This window comes from Mus caroli, unplaced genomic scaffold (genome assembly GCF_978045245.1).
Source record: "Mus caroli unplaced genomic scaffold, Mus_caroli_1 scaffold_10, whole genome shotgun sequence".
In the NCBI taxonomy this organism is placed as follows: domain Eukaryota; kingdom Metazoa; phylum Chordata; class Mammalia; order Rodentia; family Muridae; genus Mus; species Mus caroli.
In genome coordinates, this window is record NW_028227265.1 from 7,806,189 (window position 1) to 7,821,676 (window position 15,488).

Genomic DNA, 15,488 nt, shown 5'->3' on the forward strand with positions numbered 1-15,488 from the left:
GGAACACGTCAGCAGACTCTAGCAGACGTTAACAGACTGCTCTCCCGTGGCACTCTAGCTGCTTACTTCATTCTTGCAGGGTAGCTGTCGTAGTTTCCTGAGGAAGGCTTCTGCGTTCCTTTTGTGTTCATGCAGCTTGAGTGTGGCAGGCGGGGTGCTGTGGTTGCTGACGATGGCAGGAAAGGGAGCGGGCCTGTGGCTTGAGTGGCTGGCCTGCTTCTCTTAGTCTAACTGGTGACACTAGGCTACTGTCAGAAGGGAGAGCCATGGAATCATTTCTGGCTGTTTGTAGTTAGTATGTCCTCTGACCTGTACTGACTGACGTGAGCCTCCTTAAAGCATGTGCAGTGGGAAGTCCTAGATGTGCCCAGTCACAGGAGAGCCTGCCATTTGCAGGTAAGATTAGTCTATCAAGAGGGGCCCAACCCCTGCCCCATCACTCTGAACCTGTGGGAATGACGAGTGGCTACCTCGTGGGGCTGTACTTGGTAAAGCTGAAGGGACATTGGAGGTGTCAAGTGGCAGCTGTGGGAAGGTTGGCGTGGTATGCCCATGTATTGCCAAGGCCAGGCTTTTTGAGATGAGGCAGAGGCTTCTGTGCAGGGTGTTGCAGGCCAGCAGACATAGCACATGGGGAGGACCATCCTCTGGTGGCATATGGTTGGGGTTGGGAGGGGGTGCCTAGACTGTAGAGAGAGCAGGAGCCACAGGAACCATCAGGGGTGGACTGGGAGGCTCTGGCCACCCTGGCTTCCCCTCAGGCTCAAGTGAGATGTGAGGTAGAGAGCAAGGGTCCAAGAAAGGCGGATGGTGGTAGCTCACACCTGCCTGCCGTGTGCTCAGCACTGTCTGTAGTGCAGCCCAGGGTGTGCTGAATTGTCACCACAGAGTTAGTTGGTCTATGTTCCTCTTTTGGCACCAAGAAAATAGGTAAGCCTTAGCAGTTTGCAAAGGCGGCATCAGCTAGTGGCTCTTTTTATTATATGAAGACAAATCATGGCCTTTGTTTTAGTTCATTGTTAGAAATAAAAGGGATCTCCAGAGAATGAGGTGGAGGCAGCTTTGGTCAGGAGGCTGCAGAGGTGTGCAGGGCCATTCAGCGTTGTCAGGCTGCCTGCAGGACTCTGGCTTGGGATCTCTAGTCCTCTCCCAGGGCTACATTGGGACCTTCAGGTCCTCCACACCTGTAGTTTGCAGTGATTCATTTAAAGACAAAACTTACACTGGGCAAATGCATGATTTCCCTGCTCTGTTCTGACTGTGTGAGCTGTGTGAGCCCTCGCAGTACAAGCCTGTCGGGGTAGAGGGGCCTTTCTCTCTCTCTCTCTCTTCGTTCCTGCCTTCGTCCCCTAACCTCCTCATCCTTTCTGCTTGTCTTCTTTGTTCTACCTGCTGCATTTCTACCCTGGTTGGTTTTGTGTATCCTGAATGATTCCTTTAACTCATGGGTTTGTGTTTCTCTGTCTTCCTTCCTTCTCACTGTGGGGTCTCACAGTGGGTCACCCCAACACACACACACACACACATGCACGCATGCACGAGTGGGTTCTTATGTCAGCAACAGAGGTCCAACTAAGTCTCATAGTACAGTGTAGTAGTCTGCTTCAGTGGGAAAAGTTTTTTTGTTTTATTTTAAAATCAACATGAAGATAGAGGCTGGGCTAAAACTCAGTGGCTGTCTTGCCTAGTGTGTACAAGGCCCTCACACCTCAGTTCAGCATACAAACCCCAGAGGAGAGGAGGGAGGAGGCAGGAAGTGGTGGCGCACACCAGTAATCCCAACATTTAGGAAGCTGATGTAGTAGGAAGGCCCCAAGTTCAAGGCCAGCTTGGGATGCAGAACACAGCCATGGGCGTGAGCGAGTGCAGTCCTTTACATTTGCCCACGTTCTTAGCATCTTGTGGGCTTTCTTCCCTTAGAAGCCTCAGTTTGTGCCACTTTCTTTGAGCGTGTGCTGGCACACGCCTGTCTCCTCAGAGGACATTGTCACTGAGGTCAGCACTCTTGGTTGATAGCTTTCTTCTTCTGGCTTCGAAAAGCAGAGTGCTATCCGGCTGTTCTGTACTTCCTTTGTCACCCTCTGGCTGGGCTCAGGATTTTTCTTGTGGTGTTGATGGCTCTGCTGTGTCTGTGCTCTCCTAAGCTTGCCTGCTGGGAGGTCTCTGAACATTTGGAGCTGTGAATCTATACCTTTTGCTGAACTTGGGGTTCAGTAACACATTTCATCTGCATGTCTGTTTCCTATGAGGGTGCAGTTGCAGGCTTGCTGCCTGTTGTTCCCCATAGATGTCCTCTCAGATCTCTTCCTCTGCTGTGGGAACACTTTCCACAGATCCATGTTCAAAGCCACAGTGTGTCGCCATCTCAAGCCTGCTGCTAAGCTCTCTAGTGGATTTTTAGTTCAGAAATAGCATCTTCTGATTGTGAACTTTGCACTTTCAAAGCTGCTGCTGCTGCTGCTGCTGGTCCTCCTCCTCCTCCCCCTCCTCCCCCCCTCCTCCTCCCCCCCCTCCTCCTCCTCCTCCCCCTCTTCCTCCCTCCTCCTCCTCCTCCTCCTCCTCCTCCTCCTCCTCCTTCTTCTTCTTCTTCTTCTTCTTCTTCTTCTTCGGGGTTTGGTAGCAGACACCTTTAATCTCAGCACTCAGGAAGCAGAGGCAGGTGGATCTCTGTAAGTTCTAGGATAGCTGGAGTTAGTGAGATCCTGCTTCAAAAAGCCAACCACCCAAATAAATAAACTAAGCCCTGTCCCAAACCATGTCGCTTTTCTCATGGTGCCTTTAGTTCTTCAGTCTGGGCTCCCCTCTGTATTAGTAGGCAGCTTAGTAACACTGCCTGATGTTCCTAACCAAGACTCTTGGCCAGCTTGGTCTTTGCTGAGAGCCTTTTACTCTGTCGGGGGCCTATTTTTGTTGTTCTTGTTGCCTTTGGTTTTGGTTGCTTCTTGGTTTCTGTGAGGGAGATACCATAGGAGCTGTGGACTTGGTTGGATTTGGTTCTGCAGAATGAGGATGCTCAGGTTGGCCGGGCATTCCACGTGTTTCTTCCTTTAACCCATGATCAGCTGTGATCTCCCTCAGCAATTCTACTTGCTGTATTGTCTGACACAGGCAAGCGGTTGGTCAGGTGTCTTTTTCGAATGTGCACGGTTTATTGTCCACTCACCAGGGATAGGGAAGGACTCAGCAAAGGAACCTGGTAACCTGGCAGTCTAGTTCTAAGTCAGGCCACATTATTCAGAGGGAGAGTTCACACGTGGTCGTTGGGTAGCGGTGGTCCAAGCCGGTCACAAGTCTGAATCACCTGCGCACAGCAAGCCACCATGTTGACATTTTGTTATGGAGAAAGGATGGTGAGTAGGGGTTGGGCTTGCTCTGCACAAGATACCCCTGGAGAGTGACAGGCTGGTTATGGCCTCGGTTGTACTGATCGCAGGTCACCTAGGGTGCCAGACACTCCACAGTCACTAGTCAGAGCCAAGCCCGAGGCAGGAGGTCCCATGGCAGATGTGGTCACTGAAAGGGGCCTTGATAGTTCGTGGCTCCTGTGTGTTGAGTTGAAGTATGTTAGAGACAGTGTCTCCTGAGAGCCGGGCGCTTTGGCTTTTAGAGCCCTTCGGTGCCTTTTTGGTCCCCACTGTCGATTGTTGGGGTCCCCAGGCTTTGCTGGTTACACTGAGGCACTTGCTGTGATGTCAGGACGTCAAGCTGGCAGGTCACACCCAGGGGCTTGCTTTGGCATCAGGACACGGAGCAGGAGCGCCTCCATCTGTGCTCTCTGTGTTACTCTGTGTTCTGAGTAGTCACTGTCCATATGAAGTGTCTTGGAACCAGCCCCATACCTGGGTTTCCAGAACTTTTCTGAAATGTGGTGCAGTTATAGGTAGGGGTTTGGGTGTCTCTCTTTGTGTATGTGTGTGTGTGTGTGTGTCTGTGTGTGTGTGTCTGTGCAGCTGTACTGGAACCCTACCAATAGACTACACCCTGGATCAGCTCATGGTTTTCCTCTGGCCTTCCCTGATGAGCACAGAGCACAGCTCACCTGTAGGATAAGATCCTACCCCTTGCCCTGTGATAGTCTTTACTCATCAGTGTTTGTAGAGGGTTTGGGCTGGGTACTGGTAGTCATTTTGATGCTGTGAGCCCATGTCTAGGGCTACATAGCAGTCCCCTTACCACTCTGTTGTGGGGGTCCATCTCAGGCTACAGAACAGTCCCCTTACCACTCTGTTGTGGGGGTCCATCTCAGGCTACAGAACAGTCCCCTTACCACTCTGTTGTGGGGGTCCATCTCAGGCTACACAGCAGTCCCCTTACCACTCTGTTGTGGGGGTCCATCTCAGGCTACACAGCAGTCCCTGTAGCACTCTGTTTGTTGTGGAGGTCCATCTCAGGCTACACAGCAGTCCCTGTAGCACTCTGTTTGTTGTGGGGGTCCATCTCAGGCAGCTGAGTCATTAGTGGGTGTACTGGCTAGTTTTGTGTCAACTTGACACAGCTGGAGTTATCACAGAGAAAGGAGCTTCAGTTGAGGAAATGCCTCCATGAGATCCAACTGTAAGGCATTTTCTCAGTTAGTGATCAAGGGGGAAAAGCCCCTTGTGGGTGGAACCATCTCTGGGCTGGTAGTCTTGGTTCTATAAGAGAGCAGGCTGAGGGCTGGTGAGATGGCTCAGTGGGTAAGAGCACCCGACCGCTCTTCTGAAGGTCCAGAGTTCAAATCCCAGCAACCACATGGTGGCTCACAACCATCCGTAACGAGATCTGACTCCCTCTTCTGGAGTGTCTGAAGACAGCTACAGTGTACTTATATATAATAGATAAATTAATTAAAAAAAAAATCAGTCTAAAAAAAAAAAAGAGAAACAACTAAAAGTGTCATTGTCTATGTTAAAAAAAAAAAAAAAAAAAAAAAGAGAGCAGGCTGAGCAAGCCAGGGGAAGCAAGCCAGTAAAGAACATTCCTCCATGGCTTCTGCATCAGCTCCTGCTTCCTGACCTGCTTGAGTTCCAGTCCTGACTTCCTTTGGTGATGAACAGCAGTATGGAAGTGTAAGCTGAATAAACCCTTTCCTCCCCAACTTGCTTCTTGGTAATGATGTTTGTGCAGGAATAGAAACCCTGATTAAGACAGTGGGTTTAAGGGCTGGAGAGATGGCTCAGTGGTTAAGAGCACCGACTGCTCTTCTGAAGGTCCAGAGTTCAAATCCCAGCAACCATATGGTGGCTCACAACCATCCGCAATGAGATCTGATGCCCTCTTCTGGTGCATCTGAAGACAGTGGGTTTACTGTGATTCGGCCAGTTTCTCACACAGAACTCCAGGTTGGAAAGATGCTTCTGAGCATGTGGGAACATTGCTTGATGTGGGAACATTGCTTGAGCCTAAGACTTTGGGGACTTGGGGATAACCTGGACAAGGTAGTAAGACCCCTTCCCATTTGTTAAAGAATCGCATTCCTAGCCACAATATTCGCTGTAACCATATTGTGTGGGTTGTCTTTTATGTCAGCAATCCTTGAGATAAACACCCACAACTAGTGCCTCTCTCCTGTCCCTTGGGTATGGGGTCAGAGACCTGACTCCCACTTGTCGGTGCAGAGCAGAGACTAGCACTGGCTGTCTGAGTTTGTGTGTCCTGGGTTTCTGCTGTCAGGTTTTCTAGGGGAGGAGGGCTGGGATTCGGTTTGCTGCTTTACTTTAGATGGCAGACATCGGTGTATTGGAGTGGGCTTCTTGTACCAGGGTTCGTTGTGCCCTTTAGATTTGGCCTCTGGGGGAGGAAGAGATGGTTCATCAATTAAGAGCACTCGCTGCTCTCCCAGAGGATGCCAGAGATGGGTTTGATTTTCAGCACCTACAAGTAGCTCACAAAATGTCTGTAATCCCAGCTACAGGGGATCTCACACCCTCTTTTGGCCTCTGGGGGCCCTGAACACATGTGATACACAGACAATATACAATATACATAGACAGAACGCTGACGGATACAATAAAAATCATAATTCATTAAGCATGGTGGTGCACACCTTTAACTCTACCACTTACGAAGCAGAGGCAGGTAGATCTCTGCGATTGGCCTGGCCTCCGTGGAAGGCTCCATAGAGAGACCCCGCTTCAAACACTAAGCTACAAACGTATGGGCTGGAGAGGTGGCTTGGGGGCTAGGAGTACATACCGTTCTTCCAAAGGATCTGAGTTGGATTGGCAGTGCCCACATCAGGCAGTTCACCAGCCATGAGTAACTCACTCCAGGAGAAATCTGACCTCTGACCTCAGCAGGCACCTGGACTGGCACTGTGCGCACACCCAGACACAGAATTTACAAAGTGTGAACTTGACCTCGGAGCATCCCCTCACCTTCATGTCATGATCACACCTTGCTGCTAATGGTGGATCTTTGTTTGGCAACTGTGGCACTTCCTACTTCCACCACCGTAGCCAGGCAGTCCCTTACCACCCGTCACAAGACACCAGCTAAGCCGGGCATGGTGGCTCACACCTTTAATCCATCCCAGCACTTGGGAGGCAGAGGCAGGCGGATTTCTGAGTTCGAAGCCAGCCTGGTCTACAGGGTGAGTTCCAGGACAGCCAATGCTACACAGAGAAACCCTGTCTCGAAAAACAAAACAACAAAACAAAACAAAAACAAAGAAAGAGAGAGAGACACTGGCTGGAGCCTGATCCTGAGGTTGGCAAACTGTATGATGGGCTCCATCTGGGCTGCTCCTGAGAGAGGTTCCTACAATCTGTTAGAGGGGCTGCCTGCTCCCCCCCAGCTGAATGCACAGCCAGTGTATGGTCTGGGGTTCCCAAGGGCAAGAGGACAGACCATGGCTCTTGACTATCAGAGGCCTATGGGGTTCACCACTCTGTTCATCGCTGTCTCTAGTGCCTGGACTCACTGTGGAAACCTGGGATGGGATGCTGGGCAGTGATGTTGCCACATGAGGCAAAAGCTATTAGCAGTGAGGCAGCCAGCCCCAGTCAACGAGTGGGGGTGGGCGGCGTCCCTTGGACCTGCCTCAGACTGTATCAGAAAGGGCACGGTGACAAGAGGCAGGTTATTGCGTTGAGGGGCATCTACTGTGCACCAGCTCAGCCCTCCATCACACACATCTGTGGAGACAGGTTTCAGCATCATAAACCAGCGCGAGAGTGTGGTCACCAGGAGGAGCCTGTGTACACAGTTCCCAGCCTCTGTCTGCTGCTGCAGGGTTCCTCCAGCAGGCCTGGGATTTTTTTCTGACTGCATTGAGTAGCTGTCCATGCAGATGCGGGACCCATTTGTGATGAGTGTCTTATGCGTCCTACCTAGCAGACCTGGCTGGCTGTGGAAGAGGCCTGCTCTGCTGGCCCCTTAGGAATCCCTCCCAGTACCTCTGTCATAATCAAGCAGTCTGTCTGCTTTCTCCTGTCTGTCTCTTTGTCTCCATTTTCTCAATCTATCTAGTAAGAAACATTAAAAGGAATGTTTCGTGTGGAAAGTGGTTTTTGGTTAGCATTGGCTTTCATTTGGCCTAAGTCAGCAAATAGCTTTCACTATTAAACTGTTTTCTTGTTCTGGTTTAGAGAGACGTTATGACTATTTTAGTAAAGTGCTTACAGATCAATTTTCTTTTTCTTTTTTTACATTGACTTGAAAGCATATAGCAGATGTTACTCTTTCCTGCTGGGCCTGGCTGGTGCTTGACTAGACTGTGTTTGGGTTGTAGTGCCAGCTCCCGGTCCCTTGGCTCTACCTACACACTGTCATGCCTGAAGGCCACCCCCAGAATCTGGTAGCTCTTCCTGCCAGTGAGGCTCATGGTGGTTTCCTGACCACTGCACTGTCTCATTCCTTCCCCTCGATCGCATTGGAGTTGTCGTCTTCCCAGGGAGAAATGGGGCATCTGGGGTCTGGATCAGTTGTTTGCCCACCATGGCCCTTGGCAGCGCCCTGGGGACCTAGCTTGTGGGAGGGGAGGGGTGGAGGCTGTAGAAAGGCCCCCAGCTCTGTGCCTTTCTGCGCTGCTCTTAGTTGGGAGGATGCGTCTGTATCTAGATTATATCTTTGCTGCCTTTTTTCCCCCTGAAAGTAATGTCGGCTCTTTGAAGAAAAGTTGGAAAATGGAAAACTAGAAAATAAAGTCAGAAGTGGTGGTGTATGCCTTGTAACCTTAGTACTCAAGAGGCTGGGTGAGGCTGGAGGGTCACTGAGTTTGAGGCCCTCGTGGGTCATAAAGTAAGACACTGTCCCAAAACCCTAGCTAGACTTTGGCTGCTTCCCACTGTCATGTCTGTTCTGATGCCACTGCTACTGAGGGGCTTGGCTGGCTCCACCCTGTGGCTGGGACACTTCCTGCTTCCTGTGTTGCCTCCTGCCTGCAGGCTGGGTTCTGTCACCCTGTCACATCTGGAGAACTACAAGAAGCAGGAGAGAAGTGAGGCTGTCCTCCCAACATCCCGTGACCAGACCACCTTTGGCAGATGTTCCTGATCCTGCCCTCTGCACTCATGCCTGGCCTTCCCTGGGATCGTGGTTCAATTCCAGTTACCTTTTCTGCAATCATGACATCTTGATGTCTCCATGGTGACAACTGAGACCACATTTATAGGCTCTGCTCGATGGCACCCCCCTTATAACAATAAAGTATTTAAACCTTGCTAAACAAATAATAGTAGTCAGTTATATAAATGCCATGGTAGTAGTCAGTCACCTATATAAATGCCATGGTAGTAGGCAGTCACTATATAAATGCCATGGTAGTAGTCACCTATATAAATGCCATGGTTGTCAGTCACCTATATAAATGCCATGGTAGTCAGTCACCTATATAAATGTCAGAGTAGTCAATCACCTATATAAATGCCATGGTAGTAGTCACCTATATAAATGCCATGGTAGTCAGTCACCTATATAAATGCCTTGAACGCCTTTGAGTCTTCCTTGCCTCCTTCTGGTTCCTATCTGCTTGTAGACACACTTTCTTCTTTTCACTGCCTGTGAACAATCCTCCAGTTCTCTTTAAAGGACTCTTGGTCTGCAAGCAGAGGGCTGTGGCTTGTCTGTGTCACTTGTGAATTTGATGCATGTTGACGTCATTGGTTCTCACCCTGTGAAGGTGAGTTGTGTCTTCCTACATACAAGCCCTTGGCCTTGTCACTGGTTGGTGACAGCTTAGGAATCTCCTGGGTCCTCCAGGTAGCTTTAGGTGGTCAGAAGGTGCAGAGGAGTCACGGACACCTGTGCCCGTCTCCTGGCTGCCTGCTGCCTGGCTTGAAGTGATTTTGTTTTACTGACGTTCAGGCCATGAAACCACTTCTTAAACTGTCATCGCTAGTTTTAGGAGAGGTGATGGCCTGTTTTGAAGGACTTGCAGGGTCTGTTTGGAGGAGGAGAGACCCCCCCTGGACTCTAGCACAGTATGTGGACGTTGAGTGACTGTTACAAGTTCTGCCCAGTGCCCAGGGGGTGCCCAGGAGGGTAGGAAGCTCTGTAGGACCCCTGCCTTGCAACCCTTCTGTGTGGTCCTGTGTTTTTACTGTGACAGCATGCAGTCATGACAGCACTGCAGTCCACTAGGGTGCCTTAGCAGCCACACTGTGTGCCACAGCCTTAGCAGTAAGTGTCCAGGATCTGTTTTCCAGCTTGGTAAGCTCAGTAAGAGTGTTGTAATTAATTACCACTGCTATTATTTCCATGTTGCGATGAAAGAAGCTGGGACAGAACAAGAGAGAATCTCCTGAGCAGTCTCTTCCGTGAGCAGGGCTGGGTGCCCGCTGCACCCTGTGAGGCCATGTTCTCTGCCCACTCTCTTTTCCTCCCATCTTCCCTGCCTCCTCTTCCTCCTGTTTATTTTGAAACAGGGTCTTGTTATGTAGCCCAGGCTGACCTAGAACATGTGACTCTCCTGCCTCAGCCTCCTTGACTGCTAGGATCCTAGATGTGTGCCCCTGTGCCCACTCATCCCCCAACTCCGGTGGCTGCCATGTTTCAGTTTTCCTTCCCATCTGGGCATGTGGTCCTAGACAAAATGTTGGGAGCTGTGTTTGAGTTTTATTTGTAATGTGGGGACGACTTGGTCTGTTATGTGGGCTGATGGCGGCTCCTACTCCAGCAGCTCACTACCATCCCCTGTTGGAGCAATGATGCTGGGCTGCAGGAAGCCCAGGTTTCCTCTGGCCGGCTTCCTGTGTCAGTCTGTATCTGGAGGGCTCTACTTCCAGAAATCTAATTGTAAAGAACATGTGCTCTTTGACAGTAGTGTCTAGGCTGGGCGTGGTGGCACACGCCTTTAATCCCAGCACTCTGGAGGCAGAGACAGGCGAATTTCTGAGTTCGAGGCCAGCCTGGTCTACAGAGTGAGTTCCAGGACAGCCAGGGCTACACAGAGAAACCCTGTCTCAAATAAATAGATAGATAGATAGATAGATAGATAGATAGATAGATAGATAGATAGGGCTACACAGAGAAACCCTGTCTCAAATAAATAAATAGATAGATAGATAGAAAGAAGTGTCTAAAAATTAAATTTCTAAAGATTATATTCCTGATGATGACTATTAAAGTGAGTTTACAGCAGCTTTCAGGAAGCCCGTGTGAGGTTTTCCACAGGACAGACAATCTGAGGAAAACCTTTTCAACATTGTCCTTATCCAAGGATAATGGATAATTAGCTATCAGGATGGGACCAACATTGGCCATGAAGCCACATGACCCCCATGACTTACCTGTACCTGGAAGGGATAAATGTCCATTTGGGCTGATTGTCCACATGGCCTCAGGTTTCTGCTCATGTCCCTCCTTATAGGGCAGGCCTTTGGTCTGACCCAGGCATAATCCTTTATTTTGAAATGTCACAGTATCAGGAATGCAGAATTTTAGGGTCTACCTTAGACCTGAGTCATGGTCCTGGGAACAAGTATAGGCCTTGCATGTTCTGGGTGAGGCTCGAGTGCACTGGGGATACTCTGCCCCTATTTACTTGTTGAGACAGGCTGTAACTAAGTCACCAAGACTGGTCTTGCACTTAGTCTCTATCTTGAACTGGCCCTGAGCCAGCCATCCTCTTGCAGTCTCCTGATTATCTGAAGCTACATGCCTGTGTCCCTAGGTGAGACCTAAAGGTCTTCACATACTAGGCCTGGACGCACCAACTCGTATCTACATACCCAGAAGGCGTGCTTCACGAGCTGGGCTTTGCTGCTCGGGACCAGGCACCTAAACCGCATTCCAGCAAGGCACTCCTGAGTGGGCAGCGGCACTGAAGGTCACCTGAGCTTTCCTGTGGCCCTCAGGAGGGAGGAGGATGCCCTGGTCTTGGAGCAGGTGCTGAGCATCAGATCTGCCTGTAGCCATGGCCTGTTGGCACCCAAGCAGAGCAGCTGAGATCCTAGTGATGCCAGCCGGGCAAGATGGGAGTACAGAGCACCACCTGAAAACCAGTGCCACTGGGGCCATGGGAACTCAGGCTGTAGCTAAATGTCCTACAGATGCCTGCCTAGTGTCTAAATGGAAGGCATTGTTGTGTGAGCAGCGGATCCCTCAATGAACAACAGCCCATAGAGATGAGGCACTGACTGTGTGTCTGCTGGGCCACGCACGGTGAGGAATAGGGCTAAGTAAATGGGATGAGGTGCCTGCCTGGGTCTCTATGGGCTGGGCTGCAGGCCCTGGTGGTTTTGGCCATGATGATGAAAGGACAGTTAGCCAGGCAGTGGAACCTCTGACCTTTCCATGAGAGTAAAGGAAGGTGCTTTGCTCGGAGAGGATTTGAACTCACAGGAAGAGCTAGGGAAGGGGGTACCTTGGCTTAGTCTCCAGGCCTTGCACAGGATGGGAGGGGGGACATGTGCACATGGGGCCATTGAAACTCTGCTGAAGTGAGTCAGAGAGCATCTGAGTCAAACTGCCGGCCGGTCATGTGGATAAATTAACCTAACCAAAAATAACCTAAAACAGCATTTCTGAGACTTGCAGTTGAAGACAGCGTCCAGTGTAAACAAAAGAGCAAGAGGTGAGAGGAGGAAGGCCAGCCAGCCAGACGGCAGACTGACAGGCATGCTTGGCCTGGAGTCATCACTTTTAAAACATTTTTTTCCCTGCCTGTGTTTTCATCAGGCTGCTCACAGCTTTGCCCTGACCTAGACCTGGCCAGTTGCTGGCCTGGGGACAGCAGCCTCAGCTCTGGGCTGACTCTACATGGACACAGGAAGTGCTTCCTGTTGTTGTCCCCAGCCTGGGTCTCAGTACCGGGCCCCACACCAGGACAAGCCCCTGTTGTCGCACACCCCTACCCTGTCTTCATCTGTAGGCTTGGGGTAGGGAGCTGGGTTTGCTTGTGGCTCTCTGGTGATAGGGGGTGCTGGTCTCCTGTGACTGTCAGCACACCCCTGGCCTCCTCTTGGAACCAGAATGTAGGGTCAGGAGCTGTGGGAGTCAAGCAACCATGATGGGCTGTTGCTGGCTCATGGCCATGTACTGAAAGGCTGTACCTGAGCTGCTCACACAGTGGGATATGAATCTGTCTCCTGAAAAGGGTGTGTCTTGTCTGCACCTGTGTCACCCAGGCTGGCTTGGAATTCAGGGCCCTTCCATTCTGACTTCCAGGTGCCAGGGATCATGGGCATATGTGAAATAGTAGCTTTATAAATGTAAGTGCTCTCTGGCGTCTTCTTTAACTTTATTAGTATCACTGTGCACATGGTGTGGGTACATCGCCGTCCTAACAGTATGCATGTGGGAGGCAGAAGACAGCCCTGGGGAGGAGATCCTCCTATCTTCTTACTTCGTTTTCAGGGATTGAACTCAGACTTGTAAGTCAAATGTCTTTATTCACTGAGCCATTTTGCCCAGCCCTCTTTACTGACTTCTTTCCCTTGCTTGCCTACCCGCCTGCCTTCCTGAAACGGAATTTCATACAGCCCAGCTTGGCATTGAACTTACCATATTACCAAGGGGAACTCTGAATCTTGACCTCTCTGTCTCTACCTCCTGGGTGCTAGGATTGCAGGTTTGCTCCACCCTGCCTCTGTTTTATGGAGTGTTGGGCATCAGACCTAGGACGTCGTGTGTGCTCGGTAAGCACTGCCAACACTCCCAGGCCCAACTTAAACTTCCTGATAACTTCTTGGTGAAGCGGCCATCGTGAGCTGCCTTTGTAAAGTGAGTGAGCGACTGGGATTTCTTTTCTTGAGTTTAGTTGGAGTTCATAGAGACAGACTGGCTGGTGGCACGTTGCTCGAAGGCATCTGTGATGCTCCACGGAACACCGGGATACAGAGTGAGCCTTCTTTCTTTCTTTCTTTCTTTTTTTTTTTTTTTTTTTTTCCGAGACAGGGTTTTTCTGTGTAGCCCTGGCTGTCCTGGAACTCACTTTGTAGACCAGGCTGGCCTCGAACTCAGAAATCTGCCTGCCTCTGCCTCCCGAGTGCTGGGATCAAAGGCGTGTGCCACCATGCCCGGCTTTAGCTAGATTTCTACTGAGTGGCTCTGACATTGGGCGGCAGCCTGTGCCTTCTTTATTCACGTACCTCTATCTACCTCACCTGCCATCTGCTACCGCTAGGCAGGTGACAGTGGGAAAACCATGGGCAAAGGGCTAGGAGTTCAGGGGCAGCATATCCCGCCTGCCCACTGCTCGGGTTCAAGGCTCTGGGTCAGAAGAAACTGCTAGTCCCTCAACCTAGTGCCCCGTGGTGCGCACAGCAGCCGCTCAGTCGTGGGACTATACATCTTTGCCAAGATGTCAAATCTTGAGCCTTTTCCTCACATTAGAAAATTTGAGGTCTTAAAACTGAATGAAAGCATTGCTATTTTTAAATTTTACACCTAGTCTATTTGTGCTGTGAAATTTTTCCAATACTGATGGCGGGGGCTGGGGGGTGATTGAGGATCCTGCAGTCCTTCTCCTTCCCCAGGCCCAGTTCCATGTGTACACAGGAAGACTCATCAACTTACACCCAGAAGAGACGGGATGCTCTGTCCCAGTCCAGCTGTGGTGCCCCACAGTGGATACCCAGGGTCCCTGTCTATGGATGATGAAGTTTTGAGTGTCAGTTCTCTTCCTGTGTATAAGCTTTGATGTGTGAGTCCTACTGTGTGTCAGAACCTTTTCTGGGGAGGTGTGGAGCATATCTGTTCATCTCAGATAGGGAGCCCAGGACAGACCAAAGTCCAACTTGAGTTTTATTGGGGTTACTTATAGGAACAAAAATGACTCAAAGACAGTTCCATCACCAAGTCTCACCCCAGCATGTGTGACAGCTCACAGGGCTGGGAACCTGGAGCTCACTTCATGGCCTGCAGGCAGCTGGAAAGGTGGGGGGTGCCCTTTCCAAGTGTCTCAGGTGATCTAAACCTCTTCCAGGAAGCTTGGTCTCAGAGTCTTCGCAGCTTGTTCTCTTGAGACTCATCTTTCCAGCTCAGCTTCTCGGCCATATTTGCTCCTCTGAGAATCTTTGCTCTTGGCTTTCTTCTATCAGAAAGGACTTTCAGCTTTTATGGTTTACTCTGGCAGGGAGGGCTGGGCCTAGCGAATCTGGTCAGTTTCAGGGACTTCCTTGAAGCTATGTTGTTTACCTTCCTGCTCAAAGAGCTTCCTCCCAGGATGGAATATTTGAGTATAGGAGGAAGATATTACAGGACAGTCCTTAGAAGTGGAATCGTGGGGTTCTCTTTGAGCTGTTTAAATTGTACCTGGGCAAATGTCCTGTTCTCTGTTCTTCTGTGACTTTCAGAACTCTGGAATTTGTCACAGGAAAGCATTTAAGGCTGTAAAAAAAAACCCAGGGTTGTGCCTTAGATGAAAGCATTTGATGCATGCCACAGTGGCCAGGACTACATTCTGAGTGGTTGATGACTCAACCTAGTCAGAAGCCCAGGATCACTGATGGATTTGGGGAAGCGTGGACCGTGGAGCGCATCTTCCTCAGGAAGTGTGCTGTGTTATGGTAGGAAAACTTGAAGCCATGCTTGTGTGTATGACTTTCATCAAGAGACAATTGTGGCCGGGCGTGGTGGCGCACGCCTTTAATCCCAGCACTTGGGAGGCAGAGGCAGGCGGATTTCTGAGTTCGAGGCCAGCCTGGTCTACAGAGTGAGTTCCAGGACAGCTGGGCTACACAGAGAAACCCTGTCTCGAAAAACCAAAAAAAAAAAAAAAAGAGACAATTGTGCAGAAAAAAGTAAGAAGGTGCTCTTCTGTCTCCTCAGATGGCTCCCAGGACTGAGACCCCTGTCAGCAGCAGCAGCAACAGCCTGGAGAATGCATTGCATACGTCAGCACATTCCACGGAGGAGTCCCTGCCCAAGAGGCCTTTGGGAAAACATGGCAAAGGTGGGTGAGTTTGTTGTGCCCAGATTGTAAAAACCCCAAAGAGTCCACCAGGAATCACAACCCACTGTAATCACATGAGCGTCTTTATTCAAGCTAGAGCTTGGGCCACCAACCTTCCTGGTGGAACAGGAAGGAGAGTGAACCCCCCCCAGGTCTAAGTGAAGGGGGTTTA

General features: G+C 50.3%; 1 protein-coding gene across 3 annotated transcripts in view; it reads left to right on the forward strand.

Moving 5' to 3' along the window:
- Positions 1-15,488, forward strand: part of Zcchc14 (zinc finger CCHC-type containing 14) — a 49,363-nt gene that overhangs the window by 8,716 nt on the left and 25,159 nt on the right. For all 3 annotated transcript variants that reach the window (XR_003837398.2, XM_021169821.3, XM_029480463.2), the window contains exon 2: positions 15,193-15,316. Coding sequence is in view for 2 of the 3 variants with exons in the window: in XM_021169821.3 (XP_021025480.1) it covers positions 15,193-15,316 (124 nt within the window). In the remaining variant the exon portion in view is untranslated. The remainder of the gene's footprint in view (positions 1-15,192; positions 15,317-15,488) is intronic.